This window comes from Xiphophorus hellerii, chromosome 2, assembly GCF_003331165.1.
Source record: "Xiphophorus hellerii strain 12219 chromosome 2, Xiphophorus_hellerii-4.1, whole genome shotgun sequence".
Taxonomy (NCBI): Eukaryota; Metazoa; Chordata; class Actinopteri; order Cyprinodontiformes; family Poeciliidae; genus Xiphophorus; species Xiphophorus hellerii.
This window is the reverse complement of record NC_045673.1, coordinates 22207162-22234210: the sequence shown is the minus strand read 5'-3', so window position 1 is coordinate 22234210 and position 27049 is coordinate 22207162. Positions and strand designations below refer to the sequence as shown.

Genomic DNA, 27049 nt, shown 5'->3' with positions numbered 1-27049 from the left:
TGAAATTACATTCCCCTGACAAACACACCCGTGCCTCTACAACACACATTTGAGTTAAGGCAGGAAACAAAAAGCAAAAAAAAAACCTATTTGGACCAGAATGCAACTGCGGTGTCGTTTGGACAAATCAGAATCAGAAGTGCATTGAATCTTGAGTCAAAAGGGCGATGTTATGAACCTACATTACAGTCTTAATACGTAAATTTCTCCTGAGATGATCCACAAGCTGAGGGTGAAACTGCAGCTTTACTCAGATCAGAATCGGCTTATCTTCAAATAATTAGAGGAGGCGGGATGCATTATGGTTCAGCGATGTGTTTTAATTATATTCTCAAACAGCATTTACACTGGACCAACACGAGATGGACGGTAAAATTAAAACAATTAGGACAGTATCAGTAGCCATCTTACTTCAGGGTCCCTCAGGGAGTGACTCTGTCGGTTACACAGTGCTTGACCTGGTTGGGTCTGGAAATGGACGACTGCTGCTTATACAGCGGCAAACAGAAGAGACCCATTTTTCCACTGTGGCAAATCAATTACAGCAGAACAACAACAACAAAAAAAACATCTGTTTTAATACAATCCTTCAGATACAAGCTGCATCATTTCAGAAAACATTACAGTACGGGAGAGAAGCTAGATGAGAAGCGAGAGAGGCATCAAAAAAAAAAAAGGGCAAGCTGAAGACAGCACAACATGTAAGCAGAACCAAACACCCAGTCAACAGAAAAGTGTTTGAAACAACTTTAAATACTCTAAAGTTAAAACAACACGACAACAATATGACAGTTAGACTTGCTTTGGATCTCTGTTAAATAACATATCTGTGATTTTTATTCTCTATACAACATCTTATTTATATTAGAAACACATTTGTAATACTTGTAATGCCTGAAGTTGACCCTCATCTACTATTTGTGTCACACACACGATTTACCCATAGCTGCATTGTGCAAATTTTAGTCATTTCAAGTGGGAAATGTCACCTGCAGCACAGGACCTCAGCTTGACCCTGACCAACTGTCTTTCACAAAAATGAAAGACAGTTACAGTTATAACAAAACGAGCCGTTTCTTGACACATGAAACATCACACAAAACATTCTGAGTGATCACCAACACAGATTTGTGTATTTACCGTCATAAAGGGTTATCTGAAATACAGCTGCACCAGGAAATTGGCTAGTTACCAGAATTGGCCTACTTTAATCAAGAAAATCCAAATTCCAATGTTTTTCTGAGCGGCACCACATGCTGCTAGTTTGCGCCAACGGCAACACTCTTCGGTGTTGAAGTTGTTACAGAGGGAAGAATAAAGTCAGATGAAGCACAAAAGGTGTTCAGAAGGAAAGGAAAGTTTCTGGGGAGGCTGCTGCCACGGTTGATGTTGGTTAGTTGTGCTCAACCAACAGAGGTGCTCGGTTTTATCCCTTTGAGCTCTCGGCCTCTGTCGTGGAACATGGTGCGTTTGGAAATGTTAGCAGCCTTTTGGAAACTTTAAAGAAACCATATATTTTATTTTTAGGAAGTACACACAGAAAGTGCTGGTTTACTAATGGTTACCACAGTAGTCGCTAATAAATGATGCTAACCAACGTTTGACAACCTAAATCAATGTTGTCTTTGTTTTAAATTAGTATGACCCTACTTTATAGCAACTGCTCCCCAGCTTGTATACTTTAAAGAAACCTCTGCTGCTGAAATATCAATATTTAATAACTGCTCATTGCTGGAAGCCTAAAAAAATACTTTAAATGGTGGTAATTAAGCTATTGGAAGAGAAACTGGAGTAAAAATCAGTATTGGCAGGTTACTTTTGAAAAACGGGACATTTTAAAAGAAAGCTAATAATTAAAAAATATTATAACTGCTAAAATTATATGAAGCTGTAAATATTTTTTAAACATTTGCTTTAGCTGCTTTATTCAACTGTAACATGAGACAGTGTAGAAGTAGCTTAATTATTCTTTTGCAAATTTGCAACAAGGGATATTAGTGTAATTTAGCAATAACACCCAAAAGGCATAAAACTATCAAGCTTTGTAATTTCTATGCTTTAAATGTAATCAAGTTTTTATTTTAATTGAAGCCAATTCTCTAGTGGCCTTGGCTTCATATCACTTACACTAATTTAAGGAGGGAAGTCAACAGGCACAGCGCCTCTAAATCTAAATCTTGACAGTGTTGCTCTGATTTATATTTGAGGATTTCCTCAAACTTCAAATTTTTTATTTAAAAATCACGCTTCATCAGTGATACACAAGTAGTAACCAGATAAATGCTCCCTGCCAAAGTTGTTGGCAGTAAAAATTACTTATGTGGGACGTGCTAGAGCTGTTGGCACATCAACAGTAAAAATATCTATCAAAGTATTGGTGAGTAGAGAAGGCGTTTGGCATTTTATATGCATCTCACACTGTTTACCTTTTCTTTCCTTTTTTTTTTTACAGCTACTGGTAAAAAAAAAAGACATTAACTATGCTACAGTAACCACGGTAACATGACGTAATGTTAAATGTAGATTGTGTGGAGGATTTGGGTTGGGAAAAGTCACTTCCCTTTGTTTCTACAGCTTTGAGGAGAGGCCGTTGTACATGTCAGCCCTGAGCCTGGCCCACTCGGTCGCCCTCTGGATGGAGCTTTTCTCTCGGGTGAGAATGCGAGCGACCTTCCTCAGCTTTTCCTCATTCCTCTCCAGGTAACGGAGGCCCTCAGCCTGCAGCAGGTTGAGCTTCTCAAGCCGGCTTTCGTCCATGGGGACTTCCTCGTTCACGAAGGGGTTGAAGCGGAAGTAGGTGTCGGGAGGAAGGAAGGCGTCCAGCATGGCGTGAACCTCTGGGGGACAGAAGCACACAGAGCGAGGCCTCACAAGTTAACAGGCTAGTAAGTACACACTAATTAACCTGGTAATAGCTTCAGTATGTACAAACATTCAACAGCTGTGTTTGGTGCGAAAAGTGCAAGCGAAGCCAAATTCTGTCTGTCAGGACTGTGACAGAATTAGATGTGCCACTCAGTGAGCACTTGGAGCTGAAAGCCTGAGGTAGGTCCAAGAGAAAATGCTCGACTTATCTGCCATAGCTGTCTCCATCTGCACTGCATGACTGGTTTTAAAATCAACAGCTTTTCAGTTCAAGCGAACAAGCAGTGGGGGGGGGAACTGTGTAAACACACCTAATGGATCCAGAAAGATTTGTGTTCGTTTTTCTGTACATGTTCCCCCCAAATGTCAGGAAACCATTATCGAAACCGCTCTCCTCCGAGGTTTTGCAAAAGTCTAGCATTTCATTGGGAAAACATGCGGAAAGTTTTCTTGACTTTATTTTAGTTGTCAAAACCAAAGAGTCTTAAAAAGTCTAACCCTGACAAAATAATATCAGCAAACATTTCAGCTCGCTAGGTCAAAGTATATTAGTTTGAACTGATTAGTACCTTACACTGACAGGTTGGAACATGTCAACAAGAACAATCATTAAAAGGTTCAAATGGATACAGTTATATTATAAGGATTAGCGCTGCTTAAGTCGGGTTCACACTGTGTGATTATCGACGCCCTTAAACAGAATCTTTAATCATGAATGGATCTGAAATTGTGAGGTTGAGTTGGTGGTCTGTACATCCTAAGCATCAACAGACTCTCCAAAAGCTCTAGCAAAATTAAAGCTGACCAAATCCAAATCATTTCAGGAAGGCAGGAAGGAAAGAACGAACAAAGGAAGGACACAAGGAAGAAAATAAGGACAAAGAGAATGAAAAGGGAAGGACAAGAAAGGAAAGGGGACAATGGAAAGTAAAGATAGGAAAGGCACAAGGAAGGGAGAAACTGATACAAGCCATATTGAGTGACACAAGAAAGGAATGGCGATAGTATACAAAGATGGGAAGAAAACAAAGACAAATGGGGAAAGAAATAAGGGCACAAGGAAGGGTATTGGTAACAGACAGGTTTGGGGTTGTGCAGGCCACAAAGCTGTTCTTTATGGGAAGTGTCTAGGAGAATACCATCACTGAAATGAGTCAGGAGAAATCTTGTGTGCAGTTTACCACAAGCCGTGTAGGTGCCACAACAGAGGTGTGAAAAAAGGTGCTCTGACCAGATGAGACCAAAGCTGACATTTTATCAGACAGTGCTGTGTGAAACAGTACAGAGCAACCAAGGTTTCCCATCAGCAGAAAAAGTTCAAAGGTAAACACTGTGGCATATTACTTATTTAATATATAAACACGCATCCACTAGCTCTAAAAAGTATAAGTTTTCATCTGCAGTCAAGGATCGGGACCTTTAAGAAACAACATGGCACGTTTTTAACAAAAGCATCGGTCACAAAATACAAAGAGTTTCCATAAACATTACAACTGGATCCAAGCCAGGATTCCTTATGCGGAGCTGAGGACACTCTGAGCATCCTAATGAGTTCACAAACAGCCTAGCTTCACTTCCCAGTACCACAACAAAGAATTTGCAAAGGGTTAAGAGTGGCCAGTGGTCTCAGGAGAAATCTGACCCAAGGTCAGCTTTCCAAGACATGTTTAACATTCAGAGCGATGCCACACTGCGCTCAGAACTGTGCTGTCCATTAAGTTAAAGTCTGCTCCATAAAAGGCTGTAATCACACCATGTTTAGTTTTATCTGACTAAGCAGGGGCCTTGAAGACAAACCCTAAAAAAAGAGAGAAATAAATAAAAATCTGTGACAGATTATATATTTTGTAATTTATTGGCTGGTTTCAGGGCAAAAAAAGAGCCAGCTGACAAGATGATATAGAGGGGAAAAAAAGTGCAATGAAGCAACTGGGTCACACACTGCACCACAGCATCAACAGGGACGGGGTGAGCCAAATTTAGGCACGGCAGAAGTACCCATGTCGAGAGGTGATAAGGACATTAAGAGGCTGCAGCCTCACAGGGCCACAGTGGGATCCATCTTGGACAAAGATAAACTGCAGTCCTTTTTCAGCACTAAACTCATAGAAACCAAAATTTGTAGGGGAAAAAGAGTTTTGTGCATATGTCCTGAAGGTCTTCTATTTTCAATTTTAGACAATTTTAGACACTACAACCACAAAACTACAAAATGTAGTGTGCTACAAAAGGATTCAGGCCCCTTGAATGTTTTCACTTTTTGTCCCAATACAACCTCAAACTTCAATGTATTTTTTTGAGGTTTTATGGGCTATACCAAAAATAAAATCTGTTAAAGGGGCGAAGAAAACATTAAACATGGGCTACGTCCTGGTCAAACAGGATTAACATTCACTCAAAAATGTAAAATAAATGTGTTTTAACAAGAATAATAAATCTGAACAGATGGAAGAAATGTCACACACATAAATCGATTCAAGCAAGTGCCACATATATTTCATCTATGAAAAACCTGACAAAAACATGACAATGCCAGCAATGTCTCAACACAGAGATGTTTTGCTTCCTCCGAGAAGCATGCTTGGCGTCATTTATTGATTTTTTTTTTTATGTCGTGGTGTGGAATCACTTAGAATACATTGGAAGTGCACATCTGCTTCGCCTTCCTTACAGAGAATAGTTGCTCTCAGAGGCATATCATGCTGCCAAGCATGTCGCGTTTTTGAGCAGGTTGAATGTGGAGATGGGGTATCGTCTCAGGCATAAAGGGTTAAAGCTACGTGGAAGGCTCAGAGTCTCACTTTACCTTGTTGCACTGCGGTTCTATAAAACCCACTGCACAACAGTTTCAGATTGTGTTAAAGTCAGCGGTGCTGTGCAAACTCAGTAAACTCCTCATCAGCAAAATGTGCACTTGGGAACCTCGCAAGGCTGACTGGGTTTGTCACTATTTGGCAACGCGGGACAGTGTCATTTGACACATCAGGTGCAGCTTGAGCTGTGAGCGACTGTTGCGGTGAATAATGGGATATGTAGTGTGATTGGTGTAAATGCTACAAAGCTTCTGGTGACCCATTAATAATCTATTAATTGTATTTATGAAATTGTATCGTGGGCCAGATGTTTCTCAGGATCCTTTAGTTGACATGTTGACAGGGCAAAGCAGAGAAGTGCATAATTGGAAAGTGGAAGGGAAACCATACAGTGTTCAAAATTCATTTTCAACTCACCTCCCCCAAGTCAGTACATAAATATAATGTAAAACAGTATGGCAATAGGTTCCCTTTAAAGCTTGCTTTAAAATGTTAATCTAAAGAACTTTTAAAATCTTTAATATTTTGGTTTTGTTGTATTTATTTGGAAACAGAAAAAATTGAAGATGTCTCATTGTAATATTCATTTGTCTTTGAATTTTGCAATACAAAAAAACAAACAAAAATAAATAATGTATCTTATTCTAGAGCATGTAATGTGTGGACAATAAAGCTACGACACATTCAAATTTTTGTCAGACTTAAGATTTGTTTTTCTGACATTTTGTGTCACCTACCCTCGGTATCTGTGGCACTGCTGATGACGTTGGCAAGTTTCGTTTTGAGGCTCGTATAAGTAACGCTGGTCTTGCCGGCGGTTTCGATGCGTCCTGTGCCGAGCGAAACGACACACTGCAGCGGCGTGTCGGGCCACAAACACTTACACTCGTGGATTGCGAGCGCGGTTGGGTTGTTAATCAGCAGACCTCCATCCTAAGCAAAAACACAAGAAGTCCTGTGTTTGAGACCGGATATCACAAGACGATCAGAAGCAAAACCCAATTAATCAGTGGTAAAGATTCAAAAGCCTGAACAAATTCTTGAAGTCAAGAGACTTGGTTTTTATTTAACCACTTAAAAAAAAGCTCCATTGTACAGCTGAGGAGCTGCTTGCAAATCTACAAAAAACAGAGCTAAACTGTTGAGGTTTTTTTTTTTTTTCCAACCCTTCCTTCTCCACATTTTCATCTCAGCTAGCTTTGATATCAAACAGGCGCCCAGGAGAGCTTTTGCTTTGGATCCATACTGTACCCAAGGCAATGGGGGAGTCACTGTAGAGGCTGTGGGGATTGTTGAATAGGCATGAGGCTGATGGGGCCACAGGGCTGCGAACTGGCAGCGGGATCAAACACACCAGGGCCAGTCCTCATTAAAGAGGCCCGGCGGGGGGCAGTGGGGAGCCGCAGGGGCCCCCTAGTGTCTTGGGACACAGCAAAGGGAAGAGTGCTTGCTCATGTGACTTGGTATACGTGGATGTCTGATCGAAAGAGCATTCTTGCTTTGAGTCGATGTGTATAATTATGTGGGTGTGTCAACATAGGTTGTTTAAAGGTCTAACAAAAACACACTTACACATTTGCAGAAAATGTGAGAGTATAGAAAGTAGAAAAGAATATTTGAACTGCCTGAAAAGACACTTGTATTTGTACAAATATCAGGAAACCAGCAACGACGGCACAGATATCATTAAGATTGGACACAGTATCAAATACACATGCAACAGCATAGCAGACGGGGGATGGTCAACATGGCCCAGACACAAGGGTCTTGGATTATTTGCTACTGTTTGCATGTTAACATTTTCATAATGATTACAGATAATGCATCATAATGATGTCTGCTTTGATTTATCATGGACTTACAGTGTACATTCAACACCCTGCATTAAGCCAATCAATATAAAACATGAAAATTCTTTTAGAGCTCACTCTGCCGTTATTGCCACTCCTTGTAAAGATTTATTTAAATACAATATATTAGTATCAGTGTTGTAGCATCACTTATAAATGTTGCAGAGATTTAGCCTTTACGTTTGTAATGATGGAGCATCTCTTTCTACATTACTGCATTGTAATATTACATTGAGTCAACATGAAAAAACTCTAATCTTGTAATAGGAAATGATACACAAAACTTCCTGTTTCCCTTGGTCTAAACGTGTGCCACAGGGGCCAATTTTTATACCTTAAGATGTTCACAAAAGAGAATGCTAATAAAGCAAAGTAGATGCTGATCTTCAGAAGTTGGGAAGGGACTAGGCTCAAGTAAATCCATGCACAATGAGGAGGAAAACTAGTGAGGTCATGTGGCTGCAGTAAATTTGTTAGTGTGAGATTATGCTGATTATGCCATAAAAGTTAATTTATTTTTAAGGACCTAACATATTTACCAGGGATGCAAATACTGTAAATACAGAGGACAATGGAATCTGTATTTATTTCAGTCCCTATGCGAGTCAAAATGTGCTCCTTTTTCTTCAAATGTAACCTATGAATTGTAATTTGCTTAGTTTCATGATATTCTGGTCTTTGTACAAAAAAGACGTTCAAAAATAGACTAAGGATGAGTATGTCTCTTTTTCTGAATTTAAATTGCATCATCTAACATCTTAGAAGTTGATAGAAATCATTCCTTTCAAAACATACTGCATGAGTCATTTCTAAATAAACCTACACATTAGTTAACACTTCTAAAGCAAACCAGTGTGACAGAGAATTGGTCTAACAGGCTGATATAGAAAAGTCCCACAAAGAGGGCTTAACTCTGTCACAAAGCACAGCAGAACTGCTGAGGTGGACATTTGTCCAAAGCACATCATTATGCAGCAGCGGCAGCTCGCCTGGCAAAGAAAGACAGAAAGAAATTGGAGAAAAGGGGGAAAATGCTTGGATTGGAAATGCTCCTGATGGAGACTAAAGCGTGACTTACTGCAGCGGGCACCAGGCAAACCCAGCTGGAAACAAAACAACTAAGCAGTTTTCTTATCACTAACTCGCGCTGTGTGAGGCTCCATTTTCTGAACTCTGTGTCAATTAAGGCAGCAGCCCGGGTCCAGTTATGGCCTCTCCGTGCTGATGGCCGGAGGGCAGCTTCAGAGGAACAGTGGCTCGTTTCACACCGTGCGCCAAGGCAAGCAACATTACAGCATTCATGGTCGAATGTTGCCGCCATTGCAAAACACCTGCTTGAACAATTCAGAGCATCTTCTTTTTTATTTTCTAACTTATCGATTACACATACAGTAGATTCAAATCTTGCATTTTTTTAAAAACTGTACCATGAAGTAACAAGTCAGCTTTAAGGATACCAAACCACCATGGAAGATGCAGAAAAATCTGTTTGCTGGATTTGCTGCATTGAATTTAGAAACGATGCATTTTATCACAGTGATCTGCAGATGAGCCATGCATGCAAAATTTTCAAACTCCAGCTGCCTGTCAAAACAGCAACGTGACGCGAGGCAGAAGTTGCTTCCATCTATACGGATTTGCGGGACTAAAGCTGCTCAAACTGCAATTTGCCATGTGTCACAAGATAGAAGTCCTCGGAGGGTTCATTCCTGTCAGACGTTGCTCTCTGATGGATGTGTTGCCCCTTTGAGGTTCAATTTCTATCAAATCGAGAGAAATTCCAACTTTGAAATGCAACTTCTTGAAACACCCAGTGCTTTGTTTTGATTGCATATCTTGCTTTTTGTAGGAAGTTGGCAATTATTGTTCAAGAGGATCAAAGCAAGCCTGGTATTATCCTGTGGCCTTCTAAAGGCAGAGGGGGGCATTTATCGTACAACGTATCATTTATCATTTTAAATGTCTAATCATGATAAAAACTTAGATTCATCGTTGGCACAATAATTAATGATGTTTTAAACCTACCAAAACTGTCTGTATGGTAGGGAATGTTAGTTTTACTATTTTCTCCACTGCTTGTTCAATGGACGTATTAACAAATATCAACAAATAACTAAAACTGCACATACATTTTTCTTGTCTTAAGTGGGAGGTCTACACTTAGGAGACTATGTTTCATTTATCAACAATTGCAGCAAATATAAGATTTCAAAATGGACACTACTGCTACGGCAGTAGAAGAAGACAAGTAGACAAAGGCAATATTTATAGAGTCTCAAGTATAACTATGCTCCAACAAGCTGTTCACAAACAAAAAGTTTGGTTCCGCATGTCAATGTGAAGTTTACCAAGTCGTCTTCTAAAGCGCCTTGGGGTTTCTGACCTGTAAAAAGTGCTATATAAATAAAGTTTACTAACTTACAAAATTTCATTTGCCAGTATGATTTTTTCTAGTATTATTGTTTCTTTTTAGAGAAGTTAATGGCTGTTGAATGTTGGAATAAGGTTTTAGGATAATTCATAAAACCTACAAATTTGCATTCTATGACCTTTTCATGCTGTGACTGTGTGAAAGCTGTAGTTCTTACAATCTAATAAAGAGACAAAGTGTCTGTGGGAACCCAAACAGCAGCAAGGCTAGTTCAATAATCCGCAGATAGTCAGTTTGTGAAAATAATGTTTCATTTTGAGCTTTATGCCTTTTGGAGATCAGCTCAGTTAAATCTGTAGCCCTGCCCTGCTAAGATGTCCACAAGCAATGCCTGAACATTTGCATGATGTCGCATGCACTCCTGTTAAAAATCTATCAGTTCTCATTAATTTTGTACAGCTTATCTTCATTGTGCCTGTTTAAGCTGCCTCAGAGTTGAAGGCCTGAGCTGAATGGGAAAGAGGTGCTATCTTCAGGATCAGAAAAAGTAATTTCATGGCCCAGAGTATGTCAACTCACATTAACTGGGACAGAAAACTTTATCCTCTCCACTCAGCTTCTATTTCTCAATATCTTGCTCACTCTAAAGTGTGGGTAAACTCCTGTCTTACCAGCCAAAAGAGAAAGATGAAGACACCTTTTGTTTAAGCCTTAATGAAGTGAAACTACATTGTGTGTCTGGTGTGGCATTCTTGTCACAGCTCCACTAAAATGAGCTGTGGTCATTATACTTCCTCCTCTGGGCTTCTTTGACAGGGACAGGACAGGCCACTGAGCTCTGCCATGATTTACAATGAAGCTCCACAAATGAGAGTCCTTTTTCATAGTTAATTAGGGGATTATTAGAGAAGCGTTACATAAGCCTTGGACATCCACTGATATCTTTCACAACCTGGCTGTTGTGCACAAAAGGCTTTTTTTCATTTCATAGTAGATAATTAAGTATTCAAAATAGTCTCTATTGTACTTTATTGTGCAAGAAATCGTCAATGTCATTACATGTGGCTTAGTAATAAAATAGTTGTTCTAATGTGAACTGACCCTTTACCTTTGACTGTTTTATTTCCAATGACACCCTGCTTACCCTCAGACTTCAGGAGCCCTGCTAAAATTGAACAAGATGACAAAATGACCACCGCAGTCCGGTCTGTAACTGACCCCCGTAGGCTGACTAAAGCAGTGCTGTCCAGATACGTTTCTGAGTCAAAGACACAGTTGAGCTGAAGAAGCAACCACAAATCAGAACCAGTGGGCACTTTCCCTTTATGTCCTGAGTGGGTTCTCTGGCACGCTGGTGGAGGCCTCTAGTGTTTTATAAACTTCTCCTGTCTCTCAAACCTGTTATTAAAATTACTGTTGGGTCATAAAACTAATAAGCAACAAGATCCATGACTCAAGTCACGGCTGGGGGTCTTTTTAAATGGAGTTTACATGTTCTCCCTTGTGGGGTTTCTCCAGGTACTCACAGTCCCGAAATATGCATGTTGGGTAATTGGTTACTTAAAATTGACCCTAGAGCTGGTGCGTTCATGGCTGTCTATGTTGCCCTGTCATAGATGAACAACCTATCAAGGAAGTGCTCCACCTCTCACCCAATGCCCACTGAAGAGGAAAATATGTCTTGAGCCAAATTCAAGCTTTGCAAAACAAATATGAAATATTCAGAATTACAACATACATCAGAAACTATTTTTCACGGTTCGTCCCACAGGTGGAAATAAAACAACAGTTAGCAGTAGCTTGCTACCTTTCGAGAAAAGGACAATTGAGCAAATGATTTCAAGGCTTCACCATAACCCAGGAGAGGATTAAAACAGTGACCCTCTAGGATTGTTCAGAACTGCGGAAGGCGCTCTTTGGAAGACTCAGAGTGCTAACGGCCCCTCACACTTAAAGATGAAAACAAAGTCATGACAATCACTACGAACAAAATGTTGCATGCTCCAATAGAGAAAAGTGATTGAGAGTCCAACAAATACAGCTATAAATGAATTATAAGTGCAAGTAGCAGAGGAATGTCAGATAAGGAAAGAGAAGTAGGCTTCGCTGTTTAGCTGTGAAGAAGGTCAGCCGTCGATGTTAGTTTGAAATGGGCTGAGGTCCATAAGCATTTCTGTCGGAGCTGCTGGTACAAACATTTCGTGGATTTTATTGTTTAAATTTTATTGTCTGAAGTATTTATTGTTCTTTTTTGCTTAACTAAAGTGTCTTTGGCTCTACATTATTAGAGATAAACAGAATGTGATTGTTGGTTGTTGTGTTATTTCGGGGTAAGGAGGGGGAAGGATTATTGTTACGTTAATAATCCATTTATAATCTCATCGTAGCCCTCCGAGTGGTAACTGAATCATAAGGTTTCTTAAGATTCCCAATCCTGGTGTATTTTGTATGTAATCAGAAAAAAAACCTGAGACTTTAGGAAATTCCCCTGGTCAAGTGGAATCCAAACCACAATGAAAGACTCCATTGTGAAAAGCAAAAATGAGAGCAGAATCTATGAGAGTATCATTCCAATGTGGTGGACAGGTCAAGTGAGAGGTCTTCATGCCATATTATATAATTACGCCGACCAGTTCTCCATTTGGCCTTTAGCTTCACAGACGCCAAAGGTCATGGTAAGGTTCAAATCATTCTCTCAAGCTCTAAACAGAGGAGGAATCCATTTGTAGATGTTTCAACTTTGCCTCAGGGAGACACAATAAGTGAGACAGGCTCTTCCCTAGACATACTCTGAATTCACAAACACCTTCTGATTAAACGATTAATCAGATTTGCTGGCTGTGCTCGTTCAGCTTGAACTGAAAATCTGTGGAGTGATTCAGATTGATTTGGCTCAGTTACTCCTTTATGTCCTCACTGCATAACAGCATGGAGCTCATGTAATGATTGCCTACTTTACAATATGAATTTAATTCCATGCTCTTCTCATATTGAGCACAGACTTGGATCTCAATAAACTTCAAATTGAAGATTTAAAGCTGTGGACTATCCTGGAGAATTACATCTGGAGGCGCAGCTGTGAAAAAAAAAAAATTCTCTCTCCTCATTGCTTGATGTACTATCAGAGTAGAAGATTTGCGAGAGCTATTAAAAAGCAGAGTCTGCATAATCAGCCGACCAGTCTAATCCACAAACGTGTCTGAACACAAGCAAAAACATCCACATGTATTTATATCCACTCTTCCATTGTAGCCAGATTTGTAGAGTACAGCTAGCTGTTATATAATTGACCTGAGGTGTAGATATGTCCTTGTCCAGCCTGTCAGTTTATGTGGACAATCATGTCTTGGTAGATTTCACTACGAAAGATTGAACTGCACTCCAGGAAACGTTAAAAGTTTTCAATATTGTTTCATAACAAAACCAATTCCCCATCAATTTACCCAGAACCTCTCTGTTTGGTCTTCACAATGCTGTTTGGTCACTGATGTGCTCCAGCAAACCTCAGAGATCATTAGAAAACAGGTGGATTTATACTGAGATCTAATTACACACCGGTGAGCACTATTTACCATTAGTGCTTTCTGAAGGTAATTGTTTGCACTGAATTTTAATTGAAGGTATCTGAATACATACATATGCGTGGCACACCTTTTAGATTATTAGTTGAAATGATTTAAGCCCATGTTTCCATCTTTATATTTTCGTTTATATATTGTCGTTTAGCTTCTCTGTGCTGTATGTAGTGTAGCCCGACCCGACCATCAAACAAATAACGTTGGTCCGCCCAGCCCAAATTTTGAGTCAGACTTGGGCCATAAATCTATCTAACTCTATATTGATCTAACAAATAAAATCCTAATAAAACACAATGAAGCTTGTAGTTGAAATGTGACAGGATTTAAGGGCTGGAAATATTTTTGCAATGAACTGTACATTCACCCCATATATCCCAAAGGTTCATCTGTAATTAACAACATAATCCAAAAGCACTCTGTGTGAAATTTAATCAGATAAAGGTCTGCTTGATAGCATTAAAACCTCCTATAGCTTTTTCTGCAAGTCCGTTTTTTTTTCCTTTGGGCAAAAACATAAAGAGAAAGTTCTCTGCAGCAGGGCTAAAATGTTTAAGCTCTACCCTCAAAGCCAAGCTTTTAAAGATAATTACAGAAGGACAGCTAAGACATAACAGCTTCCAGAAGGATCCCGTGTTACTGTTCCTGAATTTTACATCCCTGCTCTCTTCACTGTGGGACTGAATGTGTAATTTGTTAACAAAAGATTCACACTGAAAGGTCTTAAAGAGAGAGAGAGAGAGACAGAGAGAGAGAAAAAAGTGAAAACAGAGCTCCAAAAAGGTTGCGATTTCTTCAGCTGGCCTTTTAGAAAAGTTGATTATGTAACACTCTCTTCTTTCTGCTCCAAGCAGCCAGATTTAATGTCTTCTTGAGCTAATGTTTAAAATTTGCTCTTCATTAGTGGAAAAGAATGAGAGCGGCGATCTGACCTAGTCCATTTACAGCTGTGTAAGTCTTTCTGCTGAGGATGGTGGCCTGCTGGGGCTCTCATCAGGTCACACTGGGGGGTGTCAGTGGTCACTTGTTTAATGCCTTTTTTGCCAGATGCTGGCAGAGATGGGCACAAAACAATCTTCCCCCATTCCTTTCCATCGCCTCAACAGATACCATGGTAACTAGGCGGAACGACTGGGTCCTTCTCGCCATTCCACGCATGCCGTAGCATCCTTTGTGAAGCGCCTGAGGTCTTGTACTTCTCTGTTATTTAGGGCTGCGATAACTGAAAGACTTGATGTGGAACATAGTCCTCCTCCTTCCTTTCATCACCTCGTTTTCATCACTCTTTTTCGTCCTTATCCCTACAGAAAGCATCCCTTCTAAAGAAACGGCATCTGAGGGTGAGGCTTTGATAAAGCCACAGCTGCTCTGCTTCAAAAGTCTCGCCCCAAGTTACAATTTCTCCAACGTCACTGATCGGAAACTACAGCTGAGGCTCCGTCAGATTTACATACGAGCCTGCAGGCTCACAGAAACGCCAACAAACAGTCGACTCGCTTCAGACGCAGGGTGAGATTTCCAATGGTTGGTCGTCTGCACATGGCATACCGACTCCAGCGCTCGCCCGCACAACAGGGTGATTGTTTGGGGCTTGAATTAGAAGAAAAAGTCTGTGGGTGGTAATGGGAAAGACTGAGATGACTGTCTCTCTAGGGAATCCTGACATCATACTGAAAGCATGTTGTGTTCGTCAATGGCTTCAAGTAGCCAGTAAATAAAGTCATCCGACTGGATGGCATTTAAAACTGGACAGACATGAATATGGATACTAAACTGTGGAAACCATTGATATAACTACAAATTCACTTTATTCTGAGAATGTTATTCTCTGACTAGTATTAAATCTAAAATTTAAAGAGGTGGTTTATAGTTTCAAGGCTGTGTGCTGTTAAAAGGAAATGACATTTTATCTTACCTGCAGTAAAACCCTCTCTTAGCTTCTTTGCTTTAATGAACAAAATTTGTTTTCAGATGGGGGGGGGAAAGATAAATCCCTATTTACTCATCAAAAACAATCACAGCATTAATGAGAAAGCTATTTTACAAATAGCTAAGCCTCTGTAGCTTTTGCATCAGATTAGCACTCATGTAAAGTACCTTACAAAAGTGTCCATGCCTCTTTCTGGTTTTCTTTCAGTCAATGAATAAAGCTTATTTGCATAGCATATTTAAGCAACAAGGAAGTTCAAAGTGCTCTATATAAAAAAATAAGAGCACTTTGAGGTCAAATGTCTGGTATGGACTACAACACCTTAACATTTCTATTAATTATAAATTTGATTGTACAAACATTAACCAACAAATGACAAAATGACAGATGAACTGGTTTTGAATCCGTCCCTATTTATTCATCAAAGCATACGTCCCGAACCTGGAGGTGTATCAATCGGACTTTTCCTTGTCAATACAAATTTGCAACCATCTTATTGGTCTAACCATTAAAATCCAACTTAAAAATTGTTGTTTGATAGAGGCAGTAGTTCTGAGACCACCAGAAAATTTACCTGCCATAATACGTCAGGAACTGACTCTAATTTTCTCTAATTTTGGGGGGGATTTTATTCAACCCCCCAAAAAAGAGCAGTAGTGTATATGAAGTTGATTGATGTGTTTGTAGGCTGAAAATGGAGGGAGCTCTTAAAGTTGCTGCATTGATTGAACAGAAAAATAATTTGTTTTTCATATTTGCCCATCAAGTCAGCAATCACTCACAGCTGTTGCTTGGTGTATCTCTACCTTAATCTTGATCTGATTTTTCTTTTAGAAAACTCATAACAAAACGCTCAATGGACAGGCATTTGCAAATCGCAACGGTTTCCATTTTGAAAAAGTTGGCCAATTTTGATGACTCAATAGTGAGTCATTGAAAAAGCGTTAAAACAAAACAAGGACAAAGCCGACATAAAATAGCATATGCTTCAATTACAAACCTACACACAGAGAATGTGAATTGGAACTTTAAAGTATTTTCTTATCATTTATGGGTGATAACCAATGAACTAATTTTACATGTCAGATTTGTTGCACATGGTCTAAACTGCCAACGCCGCCTCAACCTCACTCAGTGTGAGGTTTCTTGGCATCTGTAAACGAACAGAGTTTGTAAAAGCGATTCCATAATTAGACAGTCTGTCTCTTCGTTCCAACAAAGCAAATGCAGCAGGCAAATTGCTGGTGTGTGAGCAGGGGGACGCAGTGGTCGGGATAAATTATGCAGCTCAAAGTAGAGGAAAACCTGGAAGATGGCGTGCTGGGGAAATCTCCCGCTATAGGTGGGTTTTCATCAACGAGTCTCTTTCATTCTCTCACCCTGCACTTGCCAATTCACATATACGGCGAACCTGGCTTCCAATTAGAAGTGTCGCAGCTTGCTGAAGCTCGTTATGGCCTTTGATGCAACAATTACATCTATACTGTGAATGACAGTCGGATGAGGTGCCAAAAGAGGAGCTGAAAACAGTGATTTTGCCTCTGTGTGCTTTTTATCTCTAATTGCAACAACTTATGAGTACAATTTTGAACACATTAAGGGAGTAGCTTTACTAGTCCTTTCTGGTGTTTTTTTTTTTTTTTTTAACAAACATCATTCTTGTGTTCTGTCTGAGCTCAGAGTGAAGGAGGAGCGCATATTGATCAGTAAAATACTAAAGTAGAAAGGTGCTTCGTTAGGTTTCTGTTGGCTAATGCATCCCACTTTGCTGCAGATGATGGATTTAAGTGTTCCTCACAACGACTCTGCTGCCTCACTCTCCAGTAAAAATGCAGCTGACTGGAAATAAACACTGTTGGAAAAATAAAAAAAAGTTCCTGCTTCCCTCTTACTGTGCAGAGGATTTTTCTCATTAGGCTGCTTGAAATCCTCCCGTTTCTTCATCCTCAGCCGTGAATGCTCAAAGCATTTTAATTCGGCAGCAAAACAATAAATTCTGTAGTGTGTAGCAGAGGACTGCTGCTGTGTTGTCGCACAGATGAAAAATACTGTATACAGGATGAATTTGAAATGAAGGATTGCTAAAATTGAACCTTCATAGGAACAAGAAGTGGAAGAAACCAAGAAAAGGTCAGCCGGCAGAGGATGTGGTGCACAGTGAGGAAAGAGACGTCTCTGCCTTAATGCATGCACATTTTTAACAGCTTCTGTAATTATTTGCTTTGCATAAAAAGTAGCATAAGTGGTTCCTCAGGTTGCAATATGTTCTTTCTAATTACGAGCAGCTAAAACTGTCTGGGACCACTAAATGTATGCACGCCGAGTGAATGTAGAGCCAATTAAATGTGAAATCATCTCAAATGTGCAGGTAATAAAGAACTGAATGTCTGTAATCGTAGATTTCTTGTAAGGAACACGAGAGATAAATGCCCAGTATTTGCTCTGCTAGCTAATGTGTCTGACCTGGTGGAGATCATTTCCCAGTTTGAACTCCTGGAAGTATCCGGGGGCTGCTGACGTGGCACGGATGGCCTGCCACAGCTGGTGCTGGCAGCCCCCCAGGTAGTGGGAGCGCACCCCGGGCAGCAGGTTGTAGTTTCTGAAGACGTGCGCCTTCAGAGGAAGCCCCTGGTTCACAATGGTACTCACAGCTGCCACCTGTAGGTTTAGAAAACATCAACAGATGTGGCTCTTTGAGTGTGAAGCTAATAAAAAGAAGGCAGGACTAACAGGAGAGAAGAATACAAAGATCTAGCGCTCACCTTGGGGCAATCAGGATTTCTTGACGTCTCCACTAAGATGTGGGAGCCCACTTTCTCCCTACAGAGGGATGACAGCATGTCAATTTTCTTCAGATTCAGCTTGTTACATACAAAACTATTATATTATAGATTTTGTCTGTTTTTTGCTTTTTATCCCCCAGGAAAAGAGGTGTTCAAACCAAACCATGTAGGAAAGTAATGAGATTGCCACTTAGCTGTAACTGTTAGCCAGTTACAGCTAACAGCTGTTTGTGTAAAGTGTGACATAACCAGATATGGGGTTAGGGGAAAAATAACTTTCTACATAGGGTCAGCTCACTTTAGATACTTCACCGATCAAACGTTACATTATAGAAGAGTTTGAATAGTCTTAATACGCAGTCTGAAAATGCTTCACAAAGTTGCAGGTGTCAAAGAAAAACTTTAAAATAACTTCAGAAAGTCAGGGGAACTTTTGATCAATTTTGACTTCTTGAGTTAAAAAAATACAAGGTTATCGGTGCCTCTAGCCCTTTGTACAGCACAAAGAATTATAAGAATTATAATTAAAATAATTATTTTTTTTTACTGGCTTATAGACCTAATTTTACGGCGACTCATTCAGGAATCATCCCACCATTTTTTATTTTATTTTATGGCCAATCAATAATAACAACACAGCTCTTCAGTGTCAATCAATAAGACCTGCAAAGATTTAAAAGAAAAACAAAATGTTTGCCATGCCATTTTAACTCTAAATAACTCTAACAATATTTATTCAACGATGAACGACAGCAGTGAAACTGACTTGAGGATGTTCTCCCACGCTTCGCTGTCATAGAAAGCGTGGCTCCAGCCCATCTTCACGGTGCCTAAAATCACGTTCTGCTTGAAAACGTCTGAACCCAGCCTCCGGTACAGATCATCGCACTCTTTCACAGGGATCTGGATCACGCCCAGCATGAACCCTATGACAGCTCCTGAGGTAAAAACACATAAAACCATTAAATAAAGAGGACTAGACTGAAATATGATGCTGGACCGGTATATAATAAAAAAAGCTTCTGCATTTAATCCTAAATAAAGAACAACAGCCAAGCTAAATGTTCACTTACACAGCTAAAATTGCACATTGTAACTTTGAGAGAAGAGATTTAGATCTACAAGAATAATGTGGGGAATCAAACTGGGCAGATGTGGTTGAGATGAGCTTTAAATGAGCATAGTTTATCTAGCACACAGACCGCATTATTATTTGTCAACATGCATTAAGTCTTCAAGTACAATAACTCCTCCAACTGTTGGAGATTAAGGCTGAAAGAACCTTAAAAACAGTGCTCAGCTTATAAAACGCTTGTGTTCAATCTGCTGCGTTACATAGAAGAAGTCTGAAAAGGTCCACAGCGCCCTCTTGTGGCATTTTCAGTTACTATCGCAGAGTAAAACTATCTCAATAGTACTGGAGATCAATTTAAAAATGGTTTCAACATTTTACAATTTTGATCTTTCCAGTAAATTTTAATAACATTCTGGAGATTTGCTTACAGAATATACGCCTGTCAAATTATCTGTGTGAACTACAATTCATCAAACAAGATAATGCTGACACTGGCCTAACATCCAACTGTGTGGCAAAACGTCACTTCACTGCTTTATGTAATGTTTGAACACGTTTAAACATCGAGGCCATTGCTGTCAGGGAAACTTAGGTCTAAACAAAAGCCGAGCCACAAATAGGTCACTTAGTGATCTGCACTGCCAGTTCAGCCAGTACCCTTCTTAGTGTCGCACTCTGCTTTCATAATCCACCAACATGCTTTCAGTCTGCACACGGTGAAATAGGGCAGAAGGACAACATACCTGTGCTGACACCACAAATGTAGTCAAACAGTTCATGGATGGGTTTGCCAGTCAGGGCTTCCAGCTTCTGCAAGGTCTGAAGGGCAAGAACTCCCCTGAAGGAATAATGTCAGACACACAGGAGCAGAAGGTCTATTCAAACAGGAAAGCACTGACTGGACAGTTGAATATTTAGCGATTCAGGACACTATTTGATGCATGACACATATTCAGCAGCAAAGAGAAGGAGAAAAAGAGCTAAATCTGTACCGTAAACCTCCTCCGTCTATGGACAGGATTCGTATCCCACGGCCTTTTACAGGTTTATTATAGCCAACCAAGGCAAGAGCTTCTCTGACTGCAGCCCTTAAGCCCGGGTCGTTGGCCTGCTCTAAACGCAGCAGACAGGGAATGACCTTCTCCTGGCAAACATGAAAGGGGAGAAGAAGAGAGAGCAAAAAGATGCTGCTTATCAACTTTGGTGTTATATGAACAGAAATGGATGGACAAGCTATACAAAATCAAATATAGAGATGCCCAGAAGAAGGAACAGGTGGAGGAACAGGACAGCCACATCATGATAATCCCAGATCTGTGTGGTGCTATCACGTAAATTTAGACTAAAATGTTGACGCCTTGTTAAATCTACACCAGGAAGAATTAAGTCACTTCTAAAGGCCAAACAAATATACTAGCAATGTGTACCCAGTATGGCAGGCTGTTTAAAAAACAAAAATCAGCTTCATATCTCAAATGGTGTCACTGGATTTATCATTTGAAATGTCCCTACATCTGTAATTACAGTTCAAGAAATTGTGGTGAAGCCAATTTTATGTTTGTACAGCCTGCCGTACACCCAAAGATTCCATTTAAATTACAATGACAGATCACAATATCCATAGACGGTTTCTTATATTCTCCCAATGATATCCTGAACTAACTGATAACATTAATGATTATTGTATACATATAAAACGACAGTAAACTTATTTTGACACACTGCAGTTCAGCAAACAACACAAAGCAGTGAATTCAATCTAAACAAGTGGAACTCTTCACATAGCAGCAGAATAATAAATAACAGAAACAACCTGCACAAAATACTGCTCATCCAGCTGTGCAGATAGAAGAAAAAAAAATTTCAGTAGAGTTCATGTCAGTTTTTTTTTTTTAAATCAATACAATTTTAGATCAGTTGGGCATTTCTTATTGTCTTTCAAGACTAACATTAAAATAGAGTAAATCTGTGTTTAATACGAAAAAGCTATAGTGAGTGTTATAATATTCATTTACACTTTAATCACAAAACGATGAACAGATAAATGTCACATTACACAGAACGAGTGAATTCATTCACTAAGCCTAAAAGCAAATCAGACTAATCTTTGCTAGACAAACATTTGCGAAAGCATCAACAGGCCCTAACAAGGGGAAAAGAAGACGGACTGTTGATCCCTCACCTTGACTGCTACACCACGGGTCTCTGGAAACTCCAGCAGATGGTAACTTAAGTCCTCCACCCTGCTGATGTAGACCCTGACGTCTGATGCTCTCTGGAGAGCCTGGACCAGAGCCCGGGTGCGGTTGTCCACACTCACCCTGGCTATGATCTGAGAGGGGGGGGGGGAAACTGTTCAATTTTGTGGTGTGTTTAGATATCACAACACATGAATTAAAATTGTGGCCTGTAATAAATTACTTTTTTTTATTATTGTTTACCAAGAAGTTTGGTTTTTGTTTTCAGTAGAAAACATTTAAATGAATATATGAACAATTTCATCTACGTATTCACAGCTTTTTAACTTCACTTTGCTATAACTAGATGTTTAGTGTTTTCACATCTACAGCATGTGTACAGAATGTCTGGGAGGGGTTATTTTTGAAAACAGATTCTCAGAACTGAGAGACGATGTAAGCACACCATCAGCTGACATACAGAGCGATGGGATGGGGTGGAGGATTGAGACACAGTGTAAACAGCAATAATATACTCGCAACCATCATGCATGGGCATCATATTCTACTTAACTATAGGTAAATATCCAACCTAACACACACACAGCATCTCAACCTTGACTCCAAACACACAAAAGTTTAACAATAGTACCCTACTCACGTAACAGTCCGTACATAAAACACACGTTTGTTGCTGACCTACCTTCTCCCGTTGGAGCAGAAGTTTCTTAGCTTTCTCCTCTGCAGCAGTCTGCTCTCTGCTAATCGGGCTTTCAGTCGGTTTCACCGTCACAGCCTCAGGTTTCTTCTCCTCCACTGTGGTGCTTTTAGACTCTCCCGCTCTGAATTTAGGGACAAGAGGAGCAATATAGTTCCCAACAAATGCCTGCACAGTGGGAGCAGAATAGGACAAGTACTGTCCCAAACTCTTCTTGGAGGAAGGCGGGGTGACCGAAGCGGCGGGGTCGGCTTTATCGGACACAGGTACGAGGTCGGAGGGTTGCTGAGGCTGAGAGGCAGGTGGACTGTTGTCGACATTGTCGCCTTTCTTGTCCTGAGTCTTTGCTCCGCTGCCAAAGTAAGAGTTGATGTGATGAGACAAGTAGCTGTAGGTCTCATCTAGGTTGGCTGAAAATGTGCTAGGATGGAAAAGTCCTGGAGTTTCTTTGGAAGTAGTGGTTTTGTTCCCATTGTTACTCTGAGGTGCAGGAAGCTCCTCCTCCTGCTGTTTCTTAGTAGCTTTGACAGTGGGAGCAACTCGTCTCAGCTTTTTATTACTAACGTTACGCACAGTGACAATCACTTGAGCAGAACCAGCGGGAGTAGTGGAAGCAGTGGTCCTCCCATCAAATGCAGCTGCAGAAATAGAGAGGCCAGCGTGTGCAGAAGAACTGGGTGTAGTGGATACAGTGGGAGCAGGAGTGGGGGTGATTGCCTTTTCCTCAGGTTTTGCTGTAGATTCAACACTGGCCAGGAGCTGTGTCTGTTCCTTTGGTTTGAGGCGAGAGATTTTGGACAGAAGCTGTGTATGCGTCCCACTTACAGCCTTTGAAACTGTGTCCAAAGTACTCTTGACCCGCGACATGTGCTGGCTCAGACCCGCAGGCCACCTGGAAGCTGAAGTATTCAAACACAGGGAGCTGGTGTGAAGTCCAAGTCGCTGCCTAACCTGGCTGGCTTTAAAGATCCATGCCTTCCTGCCTCTAGTTTTCAGATGATGGAAGTGCCTCAAGCTGAGGTAGCCAACAGGTTGTTGCACATGGATCCTACAGGAGGAGGTACCAAACAAGAGCAGTAAAGCCGCCGACCTGCGAGAAGGAGTCTGACATATAGAAGATGCTCTGTCTATTTTCACCCAGATATTTGGGCCCCATCTATGATTCATATTGTGTCAGAGGAAGAAGACAGACACCTTCCGATGAAATATTAGAGCTACACGTACTGTCATTAACCTGCAAATGGCAACAAAGAAGCACAGATGGGGAAAAAAAGCACAAAACGAAAACAGAAATGAGGCAAATAATGACGAAACGGTAAGATAATGAAACTCATGTTTGAGAATTTGTCGCTTTTATCGGGAGAAATAGATTAAATCTAACAGTTGAAATCAACTGCAGATCAGATACTAGCTTAGCGCAACTTGCTAGTTTCATAGAGGCCATTCGAGCCATAACAACTCATACCTGTTTTCTTATGCTGTCGTCTCAATGAGGTAAAACATCCCATAATTATTTCTTTGTGTCGCCCTCGCTTGTTTAGCTTTAACACTAAAACATAACCACCGTCCGACTACATTAGACGTTATTTAACCGGACTATTTCCAGAATGACTACGGGGTGACCGTCGAAAGAAAAACAACGTTCACGTGACGCTCTATCTGCTTCTCTATTGGCTGTATAAAACTTGGCCCATAAAAGGAAGTCACTGATTGGTTGAGAAAATTGTCCCACATTATTTAGTGGTGAGTGGTGGGGACGGAGGGGTATAGGGGCTAAAACCTTAGTTACAGTATAAGGATTGTAGTTTTGGTGATTAATCTCAGAGGATGTGCCTTTGCGTCCTCTAACCATAAAATGAACTACTTGTCATAAAGACAAGTAGTCCTCGTAGTGCACAATTTTTTAATAATTTGAATATACGCAAAGGTAATATTTTCAACAGTTGAACTGGAAGTAATGATAGCAATGACCACTAGGAGTCGCAAAAAGATGTGAGGAATAGAAAACCAGCGAAGAAGAAGAAGGAAGTAACCGGGTTTTGAATGCTCTCCGTCTGTAGTGTTCATTAATACCATCACATCAACATTATGTTTTGGTTAGATATCTAAAGATTTTGTGAAAGAGGACGCCACTTGGCTTGCAGAAAGGTGAGTGAGGTGAGCCTAACCTGAAGGAGTCCGTGAGAACAGTAGCTAATGTTAGCAGGTTATGCTAGGAGAGTCTGTATTACATCACCAAGAGAAAATAATTTTGGGGTGTTTTTGTTCACGTTGGTCCTATTTTTACGTGGACCAATTTCGAAAAATAAAGCTGTCAGTTTCTCATTAAAAATAATAATTGCACCATGTTTGCCTGGGTATCAGGTTCAAAATGACAAATATCTATTATTGTTGTTATTATATCATCGTTTTTTTCTCTTGAATGCAGGGCACAGTGTAGCCATGGCAGCTGTACAGTCTGTCCTGATGTTTGCAGTGTGCGTCCTCGTGATAACAGAGCTGATTCTCGCCAAGAAGGACTACTACGATATACTGGGAGTGCCCAAAGGTGCAACAGAACGCCAGATAAAGAAGGCTTTCCACAGGCTTGCAATGAAATTTCACCCCGACAAGAACAAGAGTCCAGATGCTGAAGTAAGATTCAGAGAAATCGCTGAAGGTAAGCAGTTTGTGAAGCCAGACATATAGACAGATATAGACAGATCTATATGTCTGTCTATATGACATATAGACAGACATATATATCTATATATATAGATAGATATAGATATATATCTATATCTATTTATATTAATTGTTCAATCAATTGTTTAACGTCAAATTTGCCACAAACTGGTTGTTTGCAGTTTTAAAACCTTTGCAGGTCAAGCTGCAGTTTCTTGCAGTAACTTTTCAACCTTTTAACATTTTCTTCCACATGTTTATTGTTTCCCCTACATGACTTGAGGTAGACTTTAATGGAATGTCTTATGTATTTCTGTAAATAATTGTGTTCCTTTTACAGATTTATTAAGTGTGCAACTAATAACAATCCTGTTGACATGTTCTCCAACCTTAGTAGATTGGGCTGCACAATATACTGTGATTTTATTGTCAACGCAATATCCATATCGTGAAGACCCACCTGGTCTCCAATAAATGTTAGCAAATTATTTAACTTCTGCATTCAGGGTTTGCATGTTTGTAATGTTTGGTGACACTAGTTGTTTAATCCAGCATAAAATGTTTCCCAAGAGAAAAATTGGATCCTATATTGGTGGTAGCAGGAGTTGAACACGAAATGCTTGCCCGTCATTTCTGTTTCTAAAAAATAACTTTGAAAACTATGTTTCTTTTCACAATCATGTGCCACTTGACATTTGTGTTTGTAATATGATAATGTGAAAAAGTTCATGGAGCATGAATACTTTTTGCAAGGCACTGTTAGAGAAGCATCTTTGTGGGTTGATATAAAATGTGCCCGATGCACTTTTTTTCTTCCTGTTGATATAACAGAATCCTGTAATATTAACCTTTGTTTTTTTCTCAACCTCATTGACTGAATTATTTGTCACTTTGTTTGGTGCAGCTTATGAAGTTCTGTCCGATGAGAGCAGAAGAAGAGAGTATGATCAGTTCGGCGACGACATGTACACAGGGCAGACGCAAAGAGCAGGCACCCACCAACCTTTCACCTTCAACTTTGATGACATGTTTAAGGACTTCAACATCTACAGCCAGAACAGACATTCTCGCCACAGGCGACACTTCGAAGAACACTCCAAGTCCCACAAAGAGTCCCACAGCAGACGCAGGAGACACTTTCAGGGCGGCTTCGGGGCAGGGATCCTCGACGACATGTTTGACGACATGGACAGAATGTTTACTTTCGATAGGCACGCCAAACAGACTGAAGGCAGGTTTCACGGTACAACGAAGCAGCACTGCAGAACTGTAACCCAGCGCAGAGGAAACATGGTGACTACTTACACGGACTGCACCGCATCATAAAATAATTTATGACCTAAATTGCTTCAACAAGATTGGTAATGAGCTGTTGTCAGGATTATTCAGCAGAAAGTGGGTTGCAAGCTTACCCTCACTTTAGAGATAGCTTTGCTCTAAATTCAAATAAGCTTTATTGTGAATGAATGTAGTGAGTTTTGCTTACTGTTTGTGTAAGTTGAAAGTTTTTCTTTCTTTTTTTTTTCATGAAGCAAGCACCTAGGTGTTTTGACAAGAATTCATGTCTCACATCATTTATTTTTAGTCTAGGATCCACTTTGGCTTCCATTACGCCTGAAGTTTTTTAAATGGAAAACGGGAATCACAATAACCTACCTGCCTCTACATGTTGGTTATTTAAACTTTTGTTTCAGCATTTTTTCCACATCCGTTTGAAACGCTCCTACATTGTATGGTGCCAGTAATGGGGTTTTTTTTAAATATGTTTTTATTGCAATGTTTATGGTCAACGGTTTTTTTTTTTTGGTTGTTTTTTTTCCAGTGCACTTGGTGCAAAGTAATTTGAATATCTGTGAAACAGAAAACTCTAGTGTCAGAGATATGTTTGTGTGTCAGAGTTTACATCAAGTTGTGGGCAGTGGAACTGTAAAACAATGCACCCTAAAGATGAATTCTCAATTCGTAGACAGCAGGACCTCCTGTCTCGGTTCTTGAAAACTCTTCTTCCAAGGGATTGCTTTATTTCCTTTTAACTTTAATCTTCTTATCAGACAGATCCACAGAGAGCTTGTTTGAATCGGGAGAAATGTTGTTGAAAACCTGGAAAGCATGTCCAACTGCTCTTTTTTTTGAGTCACTTGAATATGAGCTGTATATCCTAACATCTATGCTGACTAATAAAACTATTGGGGCCAAGTAAATTCTTAGTTTCAATCCCAGCTTGTCCA

The 27049-nt window shown here is 40.1% G+C and overlaps 2 protein-coding genes across 5 annotated transcripts; one reads left to right on the top strand and one right to left on the bottom strand.

The window, feature by feature from the left end:
* Nucleotides 1-299: 299 nt before the first annotated feature.
* LOC116736085 (calcium-independent phospholipase A2-gamma) lies at nt 300-23805 on the bottom strand. 3 transcript variants are annotated; one of them, XM_032588319.1, is made up of 10 exons: nt 23623-23804; nt 22143-23391; nt 21445-21594; nt 20255-20406; nt 20006-20100; nt 18954-19125; nt 18167-18224; nt 17868-18062; nt 6416-6611; nt 300-2837 (listed from the first exon to the last, which is right to left on the bottom strand). In XM_032588319.1, the coding sequence occupies exons 2-10, from the start codon at nt 23322-23324 to the stop codon at nt 2569-2571; spliced, it is 2469 nt and encodes an 822-aa protein (XP_032444210.1). In that variant the 5' UTR covers nt 23325-23391; nt 23623-23804; the 3' UTR covers nt 300-2568. The 3 variants fall into 3 exon arrangements, with proteins under 3 accessions (XP_032444210.1, XP_032444219.1, XP_032444229.1); XM_032588328.1 differs by having other exon boundaries at nt 22143-23205; nt 23623-23803; XM_032588338.1 differs by lacking the exon at nt 6416-6611 and having other exon boundaries at nt 2638-2837; nt 23623-23805.
* Nucleotides 23806-24142: 337 nt separating this feature from the next.
* dnajb9a (DnaJ heat shock protein family (Hsp40) member B9a) lies at nt 24143-27040 on the top strand. Of its 2 annotated transcripts, none has more exons than XM_032588300.1 (3): nt 24143-24305; nt 24586-24816; nt 25726-27040. In XM_032588300.1, exons 2-3 carry the CDS (start codon nt 24600-24602, stop codon nt 26145-26147), a joined length of 639 nt encoding a protein of 212 aa, XP_032444191.1. In that variant the 5' UTR covers nt 24143-24305; nt 24586-24599; the 3' UTR covers nt 26148-27040. The 2 variants fall into 2 exon arrangements, with proteins under 2 accessions (XP_032444191.1, XP_032444198.1); XM_032588307.1 differs by having other exon boundaries at nt 24145-24314.
* The last annotated feature ends 9 nt before the right edge of the window (nt 27041-27049 follow it).

Coding starts and splice junctions, on each gene's coding strand:
- LOC116736085 (XM_032588319.1), bottom strand. CDS start 23,324: ATGAATCATAGATGGGGCCCAAATATCTGGGTGAAAATAGACAGAGCA. Junction 18,225..18,953: donor GCGTGGGAGAACATCCTCAA/GTCAGTTTCACT, acceptor ATCCCTCTGTAG/GGAGAAAGTGGGCTCCCACA. Junction 2,838..6,415: donor CAGTGCCACAGATACCGAGG/GTAGGTGACACA, acceptor TCTGTCCCCCAG/AGGTTCACGCCATGCTGGAC.
- dnajb9a (XM_032588300.1), top strand. CDS start 24,600: ATGGCAGCTGTACAGTCTGTCCTGATGTTTGCAGTGTGCGTCCTCGTG. Junction 24,817..25,725: donor ATTCAGAGAAATCGCTGAAG/GTAAGCAGTTTG, acceptor TGTTTGGTGCAG/CTTATGAAGTTCTGTCCGAT.